Raw genomic sequence first — 23,676 nt, forward strand, 5'->3', positions numbered from 1 at the left:
ATCAAGGGGGTATCAAGAATAATAGTGTTGGATTGCATGCTGCACAACATTGGACAACAGAGGAGCTTAGAAATTGACGACAACAATACCATGGGCAGAGTTCCAACCTCCAAGGAGATTGAGGAGATGGGGAAGTCGTGCCCAATTCTAAAATGGAGGACAATAAGGAGGCCACCACTGGCAGAGCAGCAGGGAGGCATGGCCAGAAAACCAGGGCTGACTCTGTGCAGGAGGGGCTCATCGCCAGACATGTCCTTGTATCAAGTTGATTCTCATTAGTCCTGCAATCTCACACTTGCAATCAGTCAGTCCCTGGTGAGCAACATTCAAGTAAATAACCATGGGCCTTATCAGATTACAAACATACATGGTAAGAGGTCCTTCACAACCTGCCGGCTCTGTCCATTCCTGCCACTGTTTTCCATGTGCTCTGGTGTTAAGTGTTTTAGAATGGCATCCAGCATTTTCCCCAATACCGATGTAAGGCTGACTGGCCTATATATCCCTTTTTCCCTCCACCTACTTTTTAAACAGAGGAGTTACATTAGCAACCCTCCAACCCGTAGCAGTTGTTTCAGAGTCCAAAGAATCTTGCAAGGTGACCACCAATGCATCCACTATTTCCAAGGCTACTTCCTTCTTTTCACATTCCTCTGGGATGTAAATTATCAGGGCCTGAGGATTTATCGGCCTTCAATCCCATCAATTATCATAAGACCATAAAGCATAGGAGCAGAATTAGACCACTCGGCCCATCGAGCCTGCTCTGCCATTCAATCATGGCTGATATTTTGTCATCCCCTTGTCCCGATAACCCCTCATCCCCTTATTAATCAAAAATCTATCTATCTCTGTTTTAAAGACACTCAGTGATTTGGCCTCCACAGCCTTCTGCAGCAAAGAGTTCCACAGATTCACCACAATCTGGCTGAAGGAATTCTGCCTCATCTCTGTTTTAAAGGATCGTCCCTTTAATCTGAGATAGTGTCCTCTGCTTCTAGTTTTTCCAACAAGTGGAAACATCCTCTCCACATCCACTCTCTGCAAGGCTCGCAAGGAAAATACCCTGGCCGGGAGTCAACGAGCTCGCGCCGGGTCGGGGAATCGCCGGTCACGCTGGAAATTCCTGCCGCGCCGCTCTTACACCGGGATGCGATTCTCCGGTTACCGGAGAATCGGCGCCAGACGCGGGCAGTCGACGCGGCGCCAGTCAGGGGCAGCTGGCCGTGTTCCCGCCAAGTTGCACTGACCGGAGTCATGCCCGCACGGTCGAAGCGGCACCGGTAGCGGTGCCCGCCGAGTTCCCGCCGAGTTCCACCACGTGGTTCCAACTGGTACCACCCGGCAGGAGCTCAGACCCATGGCCGCGGTGGCCAACCTGGGTGGGGGGGGGGGGATCAGACTCCGGGGGAGCCTGCATGACAGCCAGGCCTGCAATTGGGGGCAACCAATTTGTGGGCGCGTGTGATCTGGAGCGAGCCTACCTATTTCTGCGCGGGCCTGCCGTGTGGCTCCGCGATGATTCGCCGCGCCGGCGTGGAAATGGCCACCATGCGCATGCTCGGACCCGCACCAGCAGTGCAGGGCCGCGTATCGGTGCCAGAGCAGTGCGCAGCACTCCAGAGCCGTGCTGGCTCCCTGTGGTCCACTGAATTGCAGGGCCAAGACACCCATTGCCACCAGCGTGAAACACTTCGGTGTTTACGCCGGCATCAACACTTGGCGGGGATTTTGGAGAATCCCGGCCCCTGTTATTTTCTTTGTTGCAGCAAAGAGAAAAGTTTTGGAGGTGCCCACACTCTGGATACTTGTAAAACACGATGAGAGGTTTATTAAAGTTGTTACTCATACAATCAAGATGGTGATCTGCCCAAAGCCCACTTTGCTGACATCACTACACATCACGCGAGCAGCTCAACAGATCATTAAGTACATGAAAAGAAAAGGAAATAAAAGAAAATACATAATAGGGAAGCACAAGGTACACAATGTACATAAAAGGAAATAAAAGAAAATACATAACAAGGCAACACAAGGTACACAATGTAACTAGATAACACCGGCAACAGGTGAAGCATACAGGGGTGTAGGTGTTAATCAGTTCAGTCCATAAGAGGGTTGTTTAGGAGTCTGGCAATAGCACGGAGGAAGCTGTTTTTGAACCTGTTTGTGCGTGCTCTCAGACTTTTGTTTCTCCTGCCCGTTGGGAGAAGTTGGAAGAGTGAGTAGACCGGGTGGGAGAGGTCTTTGATTCTGCTCCCCGCTTTCCCCAGGTAGCGGGAGGTGTAGATGGAGTCAATGGATGGGAGGCAGATTTGTGTGATGGACTGGGCTGTGTTCATGACTCTTTGAAATTTCTAATGGTCGTGGGCCAATCAGTTGCCACACCAGGCTGTGATGCAGCCAGATAGGATGCTTTCTGTAGTGCATCTGTAAAAGTTGGTAAGAGTTAATGGGGACATGCCAAATTTCCTTAGTTTCCCGAGGAAGTATAGGCGCTGTTGTGCTTTCTTGGTGGTAGCATGGACATGGGTGGACCAGGACAGGTTTTTGGAGATGTGTCCCCCTAGGAATTTGAAACTGCTCACCAGCCCCGTTGATGCTGACAGGGGTGTGTACAGTACTTTGCTTTCTGAAGTCAATGACCAGCTCTTTAGTTTTACTGGCATTGAGGGAGAGATTGTTGTCGTTACACCACTCCACTAGGTTCTCTATCTCCCTCCTGTATTCTGACTCATCGTTATTCGAGATCCTGCCCACTATCGTCATACCGTCAGCAAACCTGTAGAGTGTGAACCAAATTTTGCCACGCGGTCGTGTGTGTACAGGGAGTATAGTAGGGGGTTAAGTACGCAGCCTTGCGGGGCCCCGGTATTGAAGACTGTTGTGGAGGAGGTGTTGTTGCTTATTCTTACTGATTGTGGTCTGTGGGTTAGAAAGTCGAGGATCCAGTTGCAGAATGAGGAGCCAAGTCCATGTTTTGGAGCTTTGATATGAGCTTGGCTGGAATTATGGTGTTGAAGGCGGAGCTGTAGTCAATAAAGAGGAGTCTGGTGTAGGTGTCCTTCTTGTCGAGATGCTCTCGGGATGATTGTAGGGCCAGGGAGACCTCACCCTCACTGCATTAGAGCAACAACAATAATTAAGAGTTATAAAACAGATCTCCTGAGATGCTATTTCTATATAGTTAAGCCTAATCTTAGCCAACCATGCTCTGCCAAATAAAGGAGGAAAATTTCCATGGACAACATGAAGAGGCAACTTCTCCGTAACCCAATAACCCCTCCTAACCTTTTGGACACTAAGGGCAATTTAGCATCACCAATCCACCTAACCTGCACGCCGTTGGACTTCTACTTTCACGGTAATGCATCCTATTAATGGTACAACCTCTTCAGTCTACATCCTTTAGATCACATTTGATGGATTTCAACGCAGATGCTTCAGCTTTTGATGATAAATTGTCACAGGTATTAGTGATACTGCGGCACACATATCCACTTCCATTTTATCTTCATGACCGTCAAGATTTGGATATGCCCAGAGACATTGTTGGTCACCCTGCATTGCCATGGCACCTAGTTTAAGCTTTTGCAGTAGCTCATTTTCTCTGTCTTTTAAGTGATCTTGAGCATCATCCACTAATTTGCATATGCAACTAGATTGTTTACTTTGTATTGTTCTTATTGAACTTTCTTGGTTTAAGAAATGTTTTCTGAGTCCAACACGCCTTGGCAATCTGGCCCTTCTTACAACCGATCGTGCATGTATTTGACTTACTCCAGCATTTCCCCCTAAGTGTCCAACCTCAGTATAATGGTGACTTTTGCAGCCTTGTTCCGTGAGGTATCCATTTTGTGGATCTTCACTTCTAGTCCCTATCTGCAAAGCTTCTCTCGTTGCAAGCTCCATACATGTGGCAACTTCCACAGCAGCTTTGAGTTTAATCACTTATAGTGAGCAGTTTCCTCTGAATTCCTTCACTGTGGAACCCACAAACCAGCCTGTCTCGAAGAGTATCATCCAGTGTTGTGCCAAATTCACATCTAGCTAATCTTCGTAAAGCTGCTATGAACTGCAAGGTAGTTTCACCTTCTTCCTGGCTACGTTGGTGGAACCTAAACCTTTCTGCAGTCAATAATGGTTTGGGAGAGACACGTCCTTCAAAGATTTTTATTATTTTACTCTTCTGGTTTGCTAGGTGAACAAGATTCTGTAGCACCATAAATGTTTTACAGCCAACTAAGCTGTGAAGTATTGCGACCTTCCCTCTGGTATCTGATTAGTCATTAAAAACAATTGGAACCTTTCTTTATATGAATTCAATGTTTCATAATCCTCATCAAATGTGCCCATGGCTCCTGTTTCTACGGCCACTTATGGATCCTAGCTCCGAGGGTCGACATTTCCTCCCTTCTAACTGTGTTGGTAAATAATGCGCAAATGATTTCTTGAACAAGCATTAAAGCAATGGTTAACCTTTTATGTCTGAGTATTTCAAGTTGTCTCCAAGCAGTGGCCTGAGCAGAGTTGACAGACTTACAAATGCCCGTTCCCCACAACCCCTGTAGCTTAGCCATGTGCAAGGCCCCTGCAGCCCAGATCCCACTCAATTCAATGCCAGCATGTCATTCCCGACCGCCGGTCTTCTTACTAACAGTAGCTATTGAAAACTTTTGTTAAACCTTCACTTCGGTGACAGTGCAACCCCGATGCCTGTGCATGTCCGCTCCCAAAAAAATCTTCTGTTGCTCCCGATCCCATCCCACAATTAATCGCCGAAAGTCTTCTTTCCAGCGATTTTTCAGCCACAATCCTTGTTACCATTTTGCTGTCCTGTTATATACCATCATTGCTGCAGAGAGAAAACTCGCTGGATTCTTGTGAAACATGATGAGTCCTTTATTCAGGGTGTTGCTCAATGCAATCAAAGATGGTGATCTGCCCAAAGCCCGCGCAAACTCTCTAAAGACATCACTGCACATCATGTGACCCAGAACCAGCAAGAATGTATTCCCAGATACATAACATTCCCCAATACTATTTCCCTATGAATATTGATTTCCTTCAGCCCCTTCCTCTCATAAAACCCTGTGTTCCTCAACATTTCTGGTCTGTCATTTGTGTCCTCCTTTGTGAAGACAGAACCAAAGGATGTATTCAGTTGGTCAGCCATTTCTTTGTTCCCCATTATAACTTCCCCTATTTCTGACATCTGTCTTCATCATCGTTCAGGGGAGGCAGTGGCGTAGTGGTATTATCGCTGGACTGGTAATCCAGAGACCCAGAGTCATTCTCTGGCAACCCAGGTTCGAATCCCGCCATAGCAGATGGTGAAATTTGAATTCAATAAAAAATAATCTGGAATTTAAATTCAAAAATGACCATGAACCCATTGTCAATTGTCCTAAAAAACCATCTGGTTCACTAATGTCCTTTCGAGAAGGAAATCTGTCATCCTTGTCTGGCCTACATGTGACTCCAGATCCACAGCAATGTAGCTGACTCTTAAACGCCCTCATGGTTGGGCAATAAATGCTGCCCAGCCAGCGATGCCCACATCCCATGAACAGATAAACAAAATCAATCTTTTTCATTTCACGTAACGAGAGAAACGTTTACAGTCAGTTTTAATGTTCCCTGCAAGCTTACTCTATTTTCCCTTTCTGAATCAATCCCTTTGTCCCTTTTGCTGAATTCTAAACTGCTCCTAATCCTCATTTCTGCTGTTTATTCTGGCCCATAACTATCTCTCTTTGAAGATTTGCTATTTCCTATCCACCGTTATAGAACATAGGACATAGAGAAATACAGCACAGAACAGGCCCTTCGGCCCACGATGTTGTGCCGAACTTTTGTCCTAGTTTAATCATAGTGTCCAAAATTCTATGATAATCTAAGGGCAATTTATCATGGCTAATCCATCCAACCTGCACATCTTTGGACTGTGGGAGGAAACCGGAGCACCCGGAGGAAACCCACGCACACACGGGGAGGATGTGCAGATTCCACACAGACAGTGGCCCAAGCCGGAATCGAACCTTGCACCCTGGAGCTGTGAAGCAATTGTGCCATCCACAATGCTACCATGCTGCCTTTAAGAACAAATTAATCTACATTCCATTAGTCTACCATAATCCATGTACCTATCCAATAGACATCCTTTAAAGAAACATAATCATAGCCAGTTCACACCTCATACCGTTGTAGTTTCCTTTATTTAGATCCAGGACGCTTGTCTCAGAACCAACTACGCCACTACTCCAACTTATAAAGGGCTGCCTTGGCTTTACTGAATTAAGTCCGGCGCTTGGCCAGATCTGCCCTAATGTCTCAGTCTATCCTGATCGAGTATCCCTCCCACTTGCAGAACTTTGTCTGTCTAGTTTAGGATTCTTTCCCAGTCCTGATACTGGGGCATCTTCGCGATGATGGCCCTCGGCTATTCCCCAGCTTTGGGGTTTGGCTGGAGAGACCTGTGGGCTCTATTTACTTCTAGCGACTTGGGGAAGCTGTCTCTTCCCAACAGGTTACCCAGCATTTCGGCCACATATTCCATGGGGTTCCTGTCCTCGGTTTCCTTTGGTAGGTCCACTATTCAGAGGTTCTGGTGCCTCAATTGATTTTCCTAGTCCTCGACCTTTGCCCTCAGCGTCCCTTACGTCGCTACCAATCTTGCCATTTCCGTCTCTCGTGCGGCGAACTGTCGCAAGGTTGAGGCCTTCTCTAGCTCGCTTATCATTGTGTTCTGGATCTAGAGCCACCTTTCCGCCTTTTCCAGAGTCACCTGCAGAGTGATCAGCCTCTGCCACTACCACCTTGACCATTGGCCTCATTTGCACCTTAAATGAGCTCCTGGAGTTCCTGTGTGAGGAACTCTCTTCATTCATTTGTCGGTCGTGGGGTAGTGGGAGCTCTGCCTCATTCTGGTGTGGCTGGGGCCTCACCTCATTCCTTCTCTCCAGGCTTTTGCTGCTTTTTCCGTCTTTTCTGCTCCTGAAGTTGCTGCTGCTTGGCATGTCTTATCCTGATGGTATTGAAGTACTTATTGAAGCGTCGTTGCTCTTGCAATGTAGGAAGCACTGATGTCACTTTATGCAAGTGAGCTCCAACAAACAGCAATGTGACAATGACCGGATAATCTGTTTTTTGTGTGGAGGGACAAATGTTGACCTGGTCACCAGATAGAACTACCCTACCCTCCTTTGAAAATTGTCATGGGATTGTGAGGGAGCAGATGGTTTGCTTGAAAGACAACACCAAATTAACGAAGTGACAATCAGTTTTATAATGGCTCAGAGTTCACTGTTGTTAACGTACTACAAGGGGCTGGTTTAGCACAGTGAGCTAAACAGCTGGCTTGTAATGCAGAACAAGGCAGCAGCGCGGATTCAATTCCCGTACCAGCCTTCCCGAACAGGTGGCGGAATGTGGCGACTAGGGGCTTTTCACAGTAACTTCATTGAAGCCTACTTGTGACAATAAGTGATTATTACCATGACAAAGCTTATTTTTCTTTAATTATGTCCTTTTATTACATAGATCTTGCATTCCTAATTTCGATTTGCTTCGTATATCTCTGGAATTTTGGTTCAAATCGGTTAGTTTTGGATAAACCTGAACAGGATTTTCAGCGTTGATTGTATCTTCAAACCTTTGGCGTGAGATTCAGTGAGAATGCAATCACTGAGCAAAGGCTCATGCCAGTGATATCGGACAGATAACAGACATACATGACTAATGCCCAAGAGAATGTACAAATTTAAAAATCCATACAGAACTTAATAAGATATTTAATGAGTTTTTATAAGCAGCAGTGGTATTACACATGGACTCATCAGGATTTGGCTCTGCTTTGCATTTGTTAAATGAATTACATTCCTTCCTGGGCTCTACCAGACTACTAACTGAACATATTTTATTTTTAAATTGAATGTTGTGGCATCTGCCGTTCCCAATCAACTTATTCTAAATTGATGAATGGCTGCATGCTTTTTGAAAAAGATGTGGGGCGATGTCCCCATGCCAGCTTGGGAAGGGTGGCATTTTATGACAGAACAAATGTCATAAACAGCCACCAATCCTCCGTTTGGCCGGGGGCTAGTATCAAGGCAGGACAGATCACCCGGCTCTAGCTGCCGATGCGGCCCAGAGAATTGTCGGGTCCGTGGCCGGGCATGTGTACAGCAGCGGCCACGCCGTTCTACATGGCGGTGGCTGCTCGCGGACCGGACCCGCAAATTAACCCCCTCCTTTGACCGACTTACGCGCCCTGGACAACCCCCCAGCCGCTGACAAAGTCCCCCCCCGCCCGCGGATCGGTCCTCCCCCGATTGTGGCGGCGCTGGACTGAGTCCTCAGCCACCAAACCGAGTTCCTGATGGATGCGACCACATGCGACCGACGCCATCGGGAACTCGGCCGGTCGTGGACGGAGCACGGGGGGGGGGGGGGGGGGGGGGGGCATCAGGCAATGTCCGGAGGCCGTCGATATGGCAAGTGGCGCTTTGGAGGGAGCAGAGCATCGCAAAAGTGACACTGCCCCCGTTTTGGTCGGGAACTGTAATTTTCCGGCTGATCGCAGAACGCGATTTCGGCATCAGTGACCGAAGAATTCAGCCCTTGGATATTGGTTCCATTAAATGAGTTGTTGAGGAATAAGCCAACATTTACCAGCAGTGGCTCAGTTCGTAGAACTAGTAGCTCAGAGTCAGAAGCACTCGCACTATATGAGCACAATATACCGTATACTTTACCCACTGTATATGTTTAAGTATTTTCATTATGTATCGTGGTAGCTCAGTGGTTAGCACTCTTGCTTCAAAGCGCCAGGGTCCCAGCTTCGATTCCTGGCTTGGGTTACTGTCTGTGCAGTGTCTCTGCGTTCTCCCCATGTCTGCGTGGGTTTCCTCCAGGTGCTCTGGTTTCCTCCCACAAAGTCCAGAAAGATGTGCTTGTTCGGTGAATTGGACATTCTGAATTCTCCTTCTGTGTATCCGAACAGGTGCCGGAATGTGGCAACCAGGGGCTTTCACAATAACTTAATTGCAGTGTTAATGTAAGCCGACTTATAACATTTATTATTATTATCATGTATTTATCTTATGTTCTATGATTTCATGTAAGGAGCGATCTGCCTGGACTGTACGCTGAACAAGACTTTTCACTGTACCTCGGTACACGCATCAATAAATCTAAATCTAAAGAAGTTTGTGGATTCAAGGTCCACTTGAGCACAATAATCTAGGCTGACACTGCATTACAGTTGGTGCAAAGGCCTGTGGGATAGTGATCCTGGCGTGGCAGGAAATCCAACAGGCCCCGGTGATTTGCTTTCCTGATATTGAAAGTTAGTGGAACACATCACTAGTCGTTCAATAGATACCACTGAGAGTTCCATGTGTCTCAAAAAGGTCACGTCTCATTCTTCTAAACTCTAATGATTGCAGGCCCAACATACTTAACCTCTCCTCATAACATGGGGCTGGTTTAGCACAGCTGGCTTGGAAAGCAGAACAAGGCCAGCAGCGCGGGTTCAATTCCCATACCGGCCTCCCCGAACAGGCGCCGGAATGTGGTGACTCGGGGCTTTTCACAGTAAATTCATTTTCATTTTCTCAGAAGAAAGTCCCTCCACACCCAGGATCAACCTTATGAACCTTCTCTGGACTTCCTCCAACGGCAGTATTTAGATAAGGGGATCAGACCTGTCCACAGTATTCGAGGTGTGGTTCAACTAGTGCCTTGTATAGTTGCAGCAAGACTTCGCTATTTTTATACTCCATTCCCTTTGAAATAAAGGCCATCATTGCATTTGCCTTCCCTGTTACCTGCTGAACTTGCATGCTAGTTTTTTTGTGTATTATGCACAAGGGCCCCCAAATCCCTCTACGCTGCAGTATTCTATAGTCTTTCTCCGTTTAAATAATACTCAGTTCCTTTATTCTTCTTCCCAAAGTGCATAACTTCACATTTTCCTCATTATGTTCCATCTGCCACGTTTTTTGCCCATTCATCTAACCAGTCCACAACCCTCTGTAGACTCTTTATTCCATCCTCAATACTTGCCTTCCCACATATTTTTGTGTCAGAGGCAGTGAAGGACGTGGAAGCTGTGGACTTGGAGCAAGCAGTTAGGAAGGCAAATTATATGTTGGCCTCCATTTCAAGGAGACTTGAGTACAAGAGCAAGCATGTCTTTCTGCAGCTGCACAGGGCCTTGGTGAAACTGCACCGGGAGTAGTGTGTACAGTTTTGTTTCCTTACCTTAAAAAAGGATATGCTTTCCATTGAGAGAGTGTGGCAAAGGTTCACCAGATTGATTCCTGGGATAGCAGGATTGTCGTTTGAGGAGAGATGGGGACAACTAAGCCTGTATTTGCTGGAGTTTAGAAGTATGAGAGGGGATCTCATTGAAATGTATAACATTCTGACAGGTCCGACAGACTGGATGCAGGGGTGCTGTTTCCTCTGGCTGAGGTCTAGAACAAGGGCTCGCAGTCTCAGGATATGGGGTAGGCCATTTAGGACTGAGAAGAGGAGAAACTCCTCTCAGTGTGCTGAACCAACACAGGAGGCCAAGTCACTGAATATATTTAAGAAGGAAATAGATTTCCAGACTCGAAAGGTGTCAAGGGGTTTAGGGAGAGTGTGGGAATGTGACGTTGACGTGGAGGATCAGTCATGATCGTGTTGAATGACAGAGCAGGCCCAAGGGGCTTCTGGCATTATGAGAAATGTACAGAACTGTAAGGGTTAATGTTATGTCTGAATCAACCATTAGAGGGAGCAAGATGCAGAACTTTCTAAAGCAGAGAGTATTGGGGGCATGGAATGCACTGCCTGTGGAAGTAGTTGAGTCGGAAACATTATGGACCTTCAAGCGGCTATTGGATAGGTACATGGATTATGGTAGAATGATGGAGTGTAGATCAATTTTTTCTTAAGGGCCGCACTGTAGCATTGTGGATAGCACAATTGCTTCACAGCTCCAGGGTCCCAGGTTCGATTCCTGGCTTGGGTCACTGTCTGTGCGGAGTCTGCACGTCCTCCCTGTGTGTGCGTGGGTTTCCTTTGGGTGCTCCAGGTTCCTCCCACAGTCCAAAGATGTGCAGGTACGGTGGATTGGCCATGATAAATTGCCCTTAGTGTCCAAAATTACCCTTAGTGTTGGGTGAGGTTACTGGGTTATGGGGATAGGGTGGAGGTGTTGACCTTGGGTAGGGTGCTCTTTCCAAGAGCCAGTGCAGACTCAATGGGCCGAAAGGCCTCCTTCTGCACTGTAAATTCTATGATAATCTATGATTAATCTAGGACAAAGGTTCGGCACAACATCGTGAGCCGAAAGGCCTGTTCTGTGCTGTATTTTTCTATGTTCTATGATACTCCACCTTCTGGGAGAGTGTTGAGGAGAAGGCTTGGAGAAAGACTGGAGGAAAGCTAGTGTGAGTGAGAGCAGAACATAGTTATTGCACTAGCGTAGAGGTTAGTAGTAGATGGGTGTAGATTGTATATTTATTAGTCAATTGTTTATGATATAGAAGTAAGAGGTCAAATTCAGTTAAGTAGTGTAAATAAATCTTTAGTTTTATTTAATACAAAAGCTAGTTGTGGTTTTTGTGAACACTACGCCAACCATCCTCGATCAGAAGCACAAAGAACATCACCGAGCTGAATACATCTGCTGGTATTTTCTATGTTCCCATAGCAGGTCGAAAATCAGACTTTGGTTTTACTTTTAGTAGATATCCAGACACCTCACTTGAATACAGGGCACAAATAAGATGGAATCAGAGGCATTCAAAATAAAATAAAATGATGATGGAAGTGAACTATATATTGCCTGAATATTTAAAAACATTCCACACCAAATACTTATGGAACAGCTATGAAGAAATAGCTTCCAGAATCAAGTCCAGGCATCTCAACTGAAAGGGATGATGAATTTGACCAGGTTCTGTACTAATTATGCTGGTTCAATGTGTCCCACTGATGAAAACAGTCCTCTGGGACGCGGAGTGCAATGTTCTGATTACAAACTGGCCTGGTACCTATGTTGGGCAGGAAGCCTGCCATACACCGGGGATAAAAGCGACTCAATAATTCATCAAACCTTTGGTCCTTACTTGTCTGTCTTGTTTTGCTGAGGAAGGAAAGAATAGTTTAATTGCTGGTACTCTGGAATCACTTTTGCAGTTCAGTCTTCTGAGGCATCTACATGATCCAAGCTGTCACAACAGCAAACAGCTAAAAGTCCATTATGAATTATTAATGTGAACACCCCAACATGTCTCTGATACAAGAAATTCAATTTCTCGTGATTATGTATTAATCTAACTAGTTCTCTGAATGTTCACTTAAATGGGGGAGGTGATAAAAAAGATGATTAATTACCTGCAAGGTAATGTACTAGCTGTGTTCAATTAATCCCTAAAATAACTTTTGCACATTTTTATTTTACTTTGGCTATTTGCCAGTGTGAATAATGCAGTGAAGAAAATGAGCATTTATCCTTTCTCTTCAAAAAAAATACTTCATCAATGTATTAGTGAACACTGCACCAACATTTAACAGTGCATCGTTAAATGATTGAATGTAATGAGTTCTGGCCATGGTAGACTGGACATGATTTTCACTGCTCGGCAACATCAAGAGAAACGCCAGGAGCAACATCAACCACTCAACATTTATCTAACCAAGGTTTTTGACTCAGTCCATCAGGAATTGCATTGGAAGACCCTGTCAAAGGCTGGCTGTCCAGAGAAATTCATCAACATCCTCTGACTCCTTCACGAGACAATGTCAGTGACAGTTCTCACTGACGGAAATAATGGGCAGCACGGTGGCACAGTGGTTAGCACTGTTACTTCACAGCGGCAGGGACCCGGGTTCGATTCCCACCTTGGGTCACTGTCTGTGCGGAGTCTGCATGTTTCTCCCTGTGTCTGCGTGGGTTTCCTCCAGGTGCTCCAGTTTCCTCCCACAAGACCTGAAAGACGTGCCTGTTAGGTGAATTGGACATTCTGAATTCTCCCTCTGTACCTGAACAGGCGCCGGAATGTGGTGACGAAGGGATTTTCACAGCAACTGCATTGCAGTGTTAATGTTAGCCTACTTGTGTCAATAATAAAGATTGCTAATAAAGATTATTATTTTTTACAGATTGATCATTTCCATACCATGAACTACAAACTGTCATCTGTTTCAGACACAGCATTTAATGGCCTCAAGTCTCTTGTCTTGGGCAAGATAGCAGGTAAGCAACATTATACTGGTTTTAACAACATATCCAGCTAAATATATGTGCCAATGTGAGTTTTTAATATTCACGTTTCCAAATAATCGCAATTAAATCTCTCCTAAAATTAAGGAGTTGCCCAGTTAGAATAGAGGTGAGGCAACATTTTGGGGTTTGTGAATCTTTGGAACTCTCTTCCTCAAAAGGTGGTGGAAGCGGAGTCTTTGAACAATTTTAAGGCAGAGACAGATAGGGGCCAGGATTCTCCCCTACCTGGCGGGGCGGGGGGTCCCGGCATAGCGGAGTGGCGCCAACCACTCCGGCATCAGGCCTCCCCAAAGTTGCAGAATTCCCCGCACCTTTAGGGGCTAGGCCCGCGCCGGAGTGGTTTCCGCTACGCCGACTGGCGGCAAAATCGGCAGCAACGGCCTTTGGCGCTACGCCGCCCGGCGTCGGGGTTGGCCGATAGGCCTTCACCGGTCCGCGCATGCGCCGGTGCGTCAGCGGCCGCTGACGTCACCACCGGCGCATGCGTGGTAGGGGGATCTCTTCCGCCTCCGCCATGGTGGAGGCCATGGCGGCGGCAGAACAAAAAGAGTGCCCCCATGGCACAGGCCCATCCGGCGATCGGTGGGCCCCGATCGTGGGCCTGGCCACCGTGGGGGCACCGTTGGGGTCAGATCACCCCCCCCCCCAGGATCCCGGGGGCCCGCTCGCGCCACCAATCCCGCCGGCACCAGAGGTGGTTTAAACCACGTCGGCAGGATTGGCCTGTCAGCGGCGGGACTTCGGCCCATCGCGGGCCGGAGAATCGCCGCGGGGGGCACGATCTGCGGGACGTGATTCCCGCTCCTGCCGATTCCCAGGTGGCGGAGAATTCCGGCCATGGCCGGGTCGTGATTTACGCCGGCCCCGGCCGATTCCCCGACCCTGCGGGGGGTCGGAGAATTCTGCCCAGGGTCCTGATAAGCAAGGGGTGGAAGGTTACTGAGTGTAGGCAGGAACGTGGGGTTGAGGTTACAATCAGATCAGCCATGATCCCATAAAATGGCAGAGCAGGCTCGAGGGGCCGAGCGGCCTACCCTTGCTCCTAATTCGTATGTTTGGAAGTTCTTGAAATGAGCAGATGAGGAGGACATGGCTGAGATCACGGATTCAGTAATTGCATTTTGCCTTCAGGATCACATTTCAAAACTGTCAGGAAAGGGGAAATAGCTGTTTTCTCTAACTGATGGGGTGTTCAAGGGTCAGAACGAAGTAAGTTTTAGCTGGCACCGCGTATTCCCCAGTGAGTCTGCTTTATTATGAGCTCCGAGCGACTTGGTTTTATTGGGTTTATCTCCAGCAATGTGGAAAATGAGATTATGAGTTAGTGCAGAGAGCAGGTGGTCAGTTCAAATTGGGTTGGAATGTGCTTGCCCAGAACGTATATCGAAAATCCAGCACTTCCACCTTAACTTAGCTTGGAAGAGTCAGATATGAAAAGTAAAAAGAGTTCCCATTCCCCAACTTAGTCATACATTAATTGGATAAGAATCTAAAAATATATTAGCAAACGTTTCAGGTGCATACTGTATTATTTAAAACTTTCAGCTTGCGCACTATTATTTTTACTTTGCACCATTAGAAATGATGTGCTTCTGTCGACCATGTCGCATCCCATCACAATTTTAAACACCTCTTGTCAAATCATCCTGTCATAACCCCCACAAGGCCCGGGGGAAAACATTATCGATCTCCCTGTGGGACTCGTGGAGTACGGGCTTCCCAAGTAGGGGGCGGAGGCCACCCAGCTGGGGCTCGTTGGAACTGAACATAAAAGCTAGCCAAAGCAGGGATCGGCGTGTTGGTAGTCCCAACAGGGAATGTGATTACGGATTTCCATGGGCAGATCATTGTAAATAGTAGAATAAATCTTTTGCTTTCTGCCGCTGGCATCTTTGGTCATTGAGCATCCCTTAGTTATCTCTTTCAGAAAAAGAGCCATGATTTGTTGAATTTGCTTATGGGATTTGGGTGTCGTTTGCAAGTCTCACATTTGTTGCCCATCTACAGCTGTGATGAACAAGTAGTTTGCGAGGCCATTTCAGAGCCAAGATTCAACCACATTGGCGGCACTGCCGCACAGTGGTTAGCACTGTTGCTTCACAGCGCTGGGATCCCAGGTTCAATTCCCGGCCTGGGTCACTGTCTGTGCGGAATTTGCATGTTCACCCCGTGTCTGTGTGGGTTTCCTCCGGGTGCTCCGGTTTCCTCCCACAAGTCACGAAAGACATGCTTGTTAGGTGAAGTGGACATCCTGAATCTCCCACAGTGTACCCGAACAGGTGCCAGAGTGTGGCGTCTAGAGGATTTTCACAGTAACTTCATTGCAGTGTTAATATAAGTCGACTTGTGACAATAATAAAGACTGTTATCATTTTCATCACATGTGGGCCAGGCCAGATGAAGACAGCAAGTATCCCTCCCTCAAGGGCATGAGTGAACCATATAGGTCTTGGCCACAATTGATGACTGCTTCGTGGTCACCAGTGCAGATTTTTTATTAATTTGTTAGGTTCAAATCCCAGCAATTGCCGTGGTGGGATTTGAACCACTGTCCCCAGAGCATAAACCTAGGCTTGTGGATCCCTAGTCACAAGAACACACAAGATTTAGGAGCAGGAGTCAGCCATTCAACTCCTCAGGCCTGCTCTGTCATTCAATAAGATCATGGCTCATCTGACTGTGGTCTCAATTCCACCAACCTGTCTGCCTCCCAAACTCACCGCCCCTCATAGCCCTTGGCTCCCTTGTTGATCAAATATCTATCTAACCTTGAACATACTCAATGATTCAGCCTCGTTGGCTCTCTGGGAAAGAGAATTCCACAGACTGATGGCATCCACCCTGGCAGCACCCTCAGGATCTTATATGTTTCAATAAGACCATCCCTCATTCTTCTGAACTTCAATGGGTATAGGTCCAAACTGTTCAGCCTTTCTTCATTAGATAAAGCCTTCGTCCCAGAAATCAAGTGAACCTTAATGTCCAGTGATGTGATCACTGTGTTCCCAGCACCACAAATGTTAAATGAAAACACATTTCTTTTTAAAAAGAAAAACTTGCATTTCTATGCCAACTTATCACCTGTTACCAACTTCTCAAGGCTCTTCACACACAGACAATTGCAGCCCTTGTTCGACAGAGACAAATGACAGCTACTTTTGGTGACCACAGCACCAGAGACCTCCCTGCTTATCCCTGTAACATCCAACGAAATAGGCAGACTGGCCATGATTAAATGGCAGCCTAGTTTGTGTGCTCACAGCTTGGAGATGGGGGCCAATCCCACCAGATCCTGATGAGCGGCAGTTTGGCTCAGAGATTTGCACTGCTGCCTCACAGCACCAGACGCCTGGGGCGAAATTGTCCCCTACCCGGCGGAGTGGCTCCCGCTCTGCCGACTGGCACCAACGGCCTTTGGCGCCATGCCGATCGGCGTCCGGGCTGTCCGAAAGACCTTCGCCGGTCAGCGTGAGTCCGCACATGTGCCGGAGCGTCACCACCGGCGCATGCGCGGTGGAGGAGGTCCCTTCCGCCTCCGCCATGGTGGAGGCCGTGGCGGCGGCGGAAGAAAAAGAATGCCCCCACGGCACAGGCCCGCCCGCCGATTGGTGGGCCCCGATCGCGGGCCTGCCCACCGTGGGGGCACCCCCCGGGGTCCGATCGCCCCGCGCCCCCCAAGGACCCCGGGGCCCGCTTGAGCCGCCTGCTCCTGCTGGCACAGAGGTGGTTTAAACCACGTTTAGAGACCTAACAGCGGCGGGACTTCGGCCCATCGCGGGCCAGAGAATCGCCACGGGGGGCCTGCCGACCAGCGGGGCGCGATTCCCGCCCCCGCCGATTCCCGGGTGGCGGAGAATTCCGGTCACGGCGGGGGCAGGGTTTACGCCGGCCCCGGGCGATTCCCCGACCCTGCAGGGGGGTCGGAGAATTGCGCACCTGGCTCAATTCCGGCCATGGGTGACTGTCTGTGTGGAGTTTGCACGCTCTTCCCGTGTCTGCGTGGGTTTCCTCCAGATGCTCCGGTTTCCTCCCACAGTCCAAAGATGCTCAGGTTAGGTGAATTGGCCATGCTAAATTGCCCCTTGGTGGTCAAAGATGTGGAGGTTAGCTGTGGTTATACGGTAATGGGGATCGGGCGGGGGAGTCAGCCCATCGAGTCTGCACCGGCTTTTGGAAAGAGCATCCTACCCCCTATCCAAGGTCAACACCTCCATCCTATCCCCATTACCCAGTAACCCCACCCAACACTAAGGGCAATTTTGGACACTAAGGGCAATTTATCATGGCCAATCCACCTAACCCGCACATCTTTGGACTGTGGGAGGAAACCGGATCACCCGGAGGAAACCCACGCACATACGGGGAGGATGTGCAGACTCCGCACAGACAGTGACCCAAGCCGGAATCGAACCTGGGACCCTGGAGCTGTGAAGCGATTGTGCTATCCACAAGGCTACCGTGCTGCCCCATACAGTGCTACCAATTAAATTTCAATAATAGTCGAGGGATATTACAGCCAAGGAATCACTGTTTGCATTATTAGCTACAAGCTTGTGACACATACCTCTATCTTTTTTTATCTTAAATGATTTGACACCTACATTAAATGAATGCACTGAAAAATGCGTTAAATGGACCCACACAAATACTACAAAAATATATTTTTATGCTTAATTGAGGTAACAATTGCAATGTAACTGTCATTGTGTGTTCCAAGAAGAGATGCCTCATTACATTAAGGCACGGGTAATAAATACCGACTTTACTACTGACGTCCATAACCCAAGATTAAATGAATACAGTAAATAAAGTCATTAGCTCTTTTGGCTGGTGGAAGCACAAAGTACCTTGGTTTTGATTTGTTTTTAAGTGTGGCAGTTGAAAATGGACGTCTTATAGCCATGTGCCTGGGTCAAAGGGTTAAGGCAATTTGAATTCTTAGAACATAGAACATACTGTGCAGAAGGAGGCCATTCGGCCCATCGAGTCTGCACCGACCCACTTAAGCCCTCACTTCCACCCCATCCCCGTAACCCATTTATCCCTCCTCACCTTTTTTGGACACTAAGGGCAATTTAGCATGGCCAATCTACCTAATTAGCACAGTTTTGGACTGTGGGAGGAAACCGGAGCACCCAGAGGAAACTCATGCAGACAAGGGGAGAACATGCAGACTCCTCACGGACAGTGACCCAGCGGGGAATCGAACCTGGGACCCTGGCGCTGTGAAGTCACAGTGTTAGCCACTTGTACTACCGTGCTTCACATGCATTATGCGACTCTTGCACAACAAAATAACTTGTATCTAATATCGCTGAACAGCCAGCTATGTTGCTGAAGCTTTTTGTCTCACACTTCATCAGGACAAATGCAGGAATACCAAATTTGAAACACTCCAAACCCAGCAGATTCTAAACCGAGAGGAGGAGAAATTACTTCTCTGAAAGGGTCATCATTCTGTGGTATTCACCACCCCCAGAGTGCAGTGGATGCCGGGACATTGAGTAAATGTAAAGAGGAGATAGACAGATTTTAAAATAATAATGGGTTGAAAGGTTATGGAGAATGGGCAGGAAAGTGGAGTTGAGGCCAAGATGAGATCAGCCATGTTCGTATTGAATGGCGGAGCGGGTTCAAGACGCTGAATAGCCCACTCCTGCTCTTAGTTCTTATGTTCTTCAGTTTTTAAACTGCAGGAGAAAGATGATGCTAATTGATTGACTAGTCGGCTCTGATTGGCTGAGGCTTTCTTTATGGAGAAAACAACATTAGTACGACAACATTTACATCTTTTTAGTGCCTTTAACTTAATGGAATGTACCAAGGTATTTCACAGGAGCATTATAAAGGTATGTATAACATCAGGCCACATGAGGTGATAGATAATAAGTCAGATAACCAAAAATTTGGTCGCGGAGGAAGCTTGCAAGAAGTGCCTTAAAGGAGGCAAAGGCATTACAGCGGCGGCGGCAAGGTTAAGGGAGTTCATTCCAGGGCTTGAGGCCTAGGCAATTGAAGGAATGGCTACCAATTGTTGATTGGGAAGGCACAAGAGGTCAGAGATCACAGAGCGTTTTGGGTTTGGAGAATATTGCTGAGATAGGGAGGGGAAAGGCCCTTGAGGAATTTCAAAACAAGGGTAACAGCTTCGAAATCAAGATTTCGCTGGACCGGGAGGGTACTTTCACTTCAGAAAAAAAAACTGATCACCTCGTAAAAATGTAAATTCTGTGACTGCACTTTCCTTTCTCAGGTGAAAAGCTTTGAGCTTAAGCATAGCTCATTTAATCGAAGAGATTTCGCAGTCGGCATTTATATTATGAATAAACCACCATTCTGGCTCGGCCCTTGTCAGGGCATAGTCCCTGGGCTACATTAGCTCAGTGTTGCTTGTGTTCTCATTAAATATCGCTGATCGTGTTGGTGAACAGAACATAATAATGACTGATCTGAAACATTCAGCAGGCACAGCATGATCGCTCCTCTTATGCTTTCCCATCGATCATTTCAGTAGATATTTTTTTCGTTGAAGTTGCAGATTTCCATGTCACTCAGAAGTAGAATAATGGAAACAAAATCATATTGCCTGTCCTGATACATGACAAAAATACCCAAGTGTTTGGGCAGCTTAATGTGTCCTCAAAGTAACCTTCAAACTCTCAGTTAACACGGTCACAAGTCTACATGTATTTCTACCAGGATTATAAATCACGATTATTTTAAATTTATGTTCGTTAAGCTTTAACAACAATCAAAATGAATAACAGTACGGGAAAATAGCTTTCAGGACCGCAATGATTTCATAAACTTACATTTGGAAGAGGAAGAGAAGGGAAAGTAAAAGAGAAAGAGGAGGAAGAATAGAAAAAGGAAAGGAAAAAATGATAACAAAGAACTTTCTCTCAGCAGCCCCACCCCCCGCAAAACATAAGAAGAAAATCAACAACAATCATCGGGCAAATATAGTTTCGCATGATATAATACATACAACCTAATTAGCATCAATTGTATGAAAGTAGAGAGCTGTAGTTCTTCAAAATAATCAAGGAAAGGTTACCAAGCAACATAAAATCCACCACTGGAGCCTCCTGTTGTGTACTTTATTTTCTCACGTTTAAGATTCTGCATAAGATCACGTATCCAATTGGTAAAAGAGGTAATCTTACTTCCTTTACATATAATTACATTTTACATTGTCTACCTTCACTCGCTTGATTTCATTCCTAGCCACCTAACTGCTGTTAGTCACCGGAGATTCATCTCCCACTGAAACCCTCACATGTGCCTTTGTTACCTATAGATGTGACTATTTCAACACACTCCCAATCGGCCTCCACATCCTACACTCCATAAACTTGAGATTGTCCAGAACTCTGCTGCCTGCATCCTAACTTGCACCAAGTCCCAATTGCCCAGCAACTCCTGCATTCATTGACCTTGTTACGGAGCCTAGTCAGCTCTCAACAGAGATGAAGAGGCTGGACCAGATGCACAACTTTTTCAAGTTTTAATGCAGTGTGGAAAAATTGATTTGTTTCAGGAATGATAATATAAGATATAGGGCTTGGTTATTGTATGAACAAACTTTATTAAAACAAATGAAAATAAAACAATATTTAAACTTTTACTTCAATGCAACAAACAGATTACATGCAGTTTCTTGACCTTAACACATTGGGCGGAATTCTCCGCTCCCTCGAAAAATCGGGGAGGCTGTCGTGAACTCGGCCGAGTTTCACGACGGCCTCGGAGGCCGCTCCTCTCACCTTATTCACTCCCACCCGGGGGGGCTAGGAGTGGTGCTCCGTAACTCTCGACCACCGGGCCTTGATGCCGGCACGCCGAGAGTGACGCGACGGCGGCGCCTACGTGGCATCAGCCGCGCATGCGCAGGTTGGCCGGCTCCAACCCACGCATGCGCGGCTGATGTCACGACGGCTGACGGCTCAAACCCGCGCATGCGCGGTTGCTGTCTTCCCCTCCGCTGCCCCGCAAGACGTGCCGGCTTGATCTTGCGGGGCAGCGGAGGGGAAAAAGTGCGTCCCTTTGAGACGCCAGCCCGACGATCAGTGGGCACCGATCGCGGGCCAGTCCCCTCCCGAGCACGGCCATGGTGCTCACTCCCCTCTCCGCCCCCCCACAAGCTTCAATCCAGCTTTTGGTGCCATGGTCACGACGGCAGCGACCAGGTGTGGTTGCCACCGTCGTGAACCGGTCATGAACGGCAGGCCGCTCGGCCCATCCGGGTCGGAAAAACGGCGAGCGGTGATTCTTACAAGCGGGGGGTGGGAGAATCGTGGGGGGCGTGTCGTTAGTTCACCCGGCCCTCCCGCAATTCTCCCACCCAGTGTGGTGAGCGGAGAATCGCGCCCATTATGTTTCCATTAAACCACATATCCAACAAACAAAAAAGAAAGAAGAAAGAAAAAAAAGAAAATCGCTTATTGTCACGAGTAGGCTTCAATGTAGTTACTGTGAAAAGCCCCTAGTCGCCACGTTCCGGCGCCTGTTCGGGGAGGCTGGTACGGGAATCGAACCGTGCTGCTGGCCTGCTTGGTCTGCTTTCAAAGCCAGCAATTTAGCCAAGTGAGCTAAACCAGCCCCACTGCTCTACTTCCACTTACACAGATGGGCGAAGATGACACTTGTATTTGTGAAGCAATTCTCTGCTGCAGGTCAAGTTCCATTAGACTCCTTTTTTAAAGTTTGTAATCTGGAGCAGCTTCCTTTTTGGCCTCTCTGGATGACCTCCACAGCCGTTTACTATAACTGTTCAAAAAATGTTTCTTCCTCGCTCTCTCTCTCTTTAAGCTTCACCCATTCCCCGAAACAAAGGTTCTGTCCTGACTGGCCAGGCTTTAATCTCTTATCATTATCTTGGCTGATTTCCCACTCCTGTTTATACAAAAGAACAGAGCTATACTATTAATGTGCAACTAACCTTCCATATAGGTCATCAGACTCTGTTATTGGATGATGGGTGGTCAAACAAGTTTGTCCTGAATGACAATGGATCTTGAATGGATCATCCTGGCTGAATGGGGGTATCCTGTATATTTCCACTAATGAGGTTAAGTCTGAATGAGACAATTGGGGTGACACGGTGGTGCAGTGGTTAGTACTGTTGCCTCGCAATGTTGAGGTCCCAGGTTCGATCCCGACCCTGGGTCACTGTCTGTGTGGAGTTTGTACATTCTCCCCGTGTCTACATGGGTCTCACCCCCACATGCCACAAGATGTGCAGGGTTGGTGGATTGGCCATGCTAAATTGCTCCTTTATTGGAAAAAATAATTGGGCACTCTAAAGAAATGTTTCAAAATCTGAATTGACAAAGTAACTCAGGCTGTGAGCATATCCCTCTATCTCTGCTGCTAGCAGTTTTTTCCTTCAGTCTGTTTAACCCCTAAATTGCTTGCTACATCTTGAACCGCATTTTTGGACCCAAGTTCCTATCTCCCTATCATGATACCTCCCTTCCGAGAAAAAATGAACTGCCAATATACACAGGTGGCTTCATTCTCTGAATCCTTTTCAATGCTAATAATTTCTTAAGATTACATACAGATTACATTCTATCCGGTACTTTTTTTTTTCATTTTTAAACATGCAAACATTACATGAATATAGTCCATTGTAGTCTTTCCCCATGTGACAGCCATGACAGAGCATCAGCTTCTCCTTTGAATACTCTGTACAAGCAGTCCTCGTATTATCAGACAAGGCTGGAGTTTGTTGCTCATCACTACCTGCTGCTAGATCTGATGTGGGTACTCCTGCAGTGCTGTTAGGAAGGGAGTTCAAGGATTTTGACCAGCGATAGTAAAGGAATGGTGATATAGCTCCAAGTCAGAATGATGTGCACCATGGAGAGAAACGTGCAGGTGATAGTGTCCTCATACATCTGGTGCCTTTCTCCTTCTAGGTAGCAAAGATCACAGATTTGGAAGATGCTGTCAAAGGTACCTTAACGAGTTGTTGCCGTGTGGACAGCACGGTAGCATTGTGGTCAGCACAATTGCTTCACAGCTCCAGGGTCCCAGGTTCGATTCCGGCTTGGGTCACTGTGTGTGCGGAGTCTGCACATCCTCGCCGTGTGTGCGTGGGTTTCCTCCTGGTGCTCCGGTTTCCTCCCACAGTGCAAAGATGTGCAGGTTAAGTGGATTGATCATGATAAATTGCCCTTAGTGTCCAAAATTGCCCTTAGTGTTAGTTGGGGTTACTGGGTTATGGGGATGGGGTGGAGGTGTTGATCTTGGGTAGGGTGCTGTTTCCAAGAGCCGGTGCAGACTCCATGGGCCGAATGGCCTCCTTCTGCACTGTAAATTCTATGATAATTCTATGACATTATGTAGATGGTGCACACTGCTGCCACTATGCATCAGAGGTGGAG

At 47.2% G+C, this 23,676-nt stretch overlaps 1 protein-coding gene across 1 annotated transcript in view; it reads left to right on the top strand.

Moving 5' to 3' along the window:
• LOC119962140 (contactin-associated protein-like 5) overlaps nucleotides 1-23,676 on the top strand; it is a 1,413,266-nt gene that overhangs the window by 1,352,092 nt on the left and 37,498 nt on the right. Inside the window, exon 21 of the mRNA XM_038790064.1 lies at nucleotides 13,162-13,255. Coding sequence (XP_038645992.1) covers nucleotides 13,162-13,255 — 94 coding nt within the window. The remainder of the gene's footprint in view (nucleotides 1-13,161; nucleotides 13,256-23,676) is intronic.

The sequence above is a fragment of the Scyliorhinus canicula genome, chromosome 2 (genome assembly GCF_902713615.1).
Source record: "Scyliorhinus canicula chromosome 2, sScyCan1.1, whole genome shotgun sequence".
Classification (NCBI taxonomy): domain Eukaryota; kingdom Metazoa; phylum Chordata; class Chondrichthyes; order Carcharhiniformes; family Scyliorhinidae; genus Scyliorhinus; species Scyliorhinus canicula.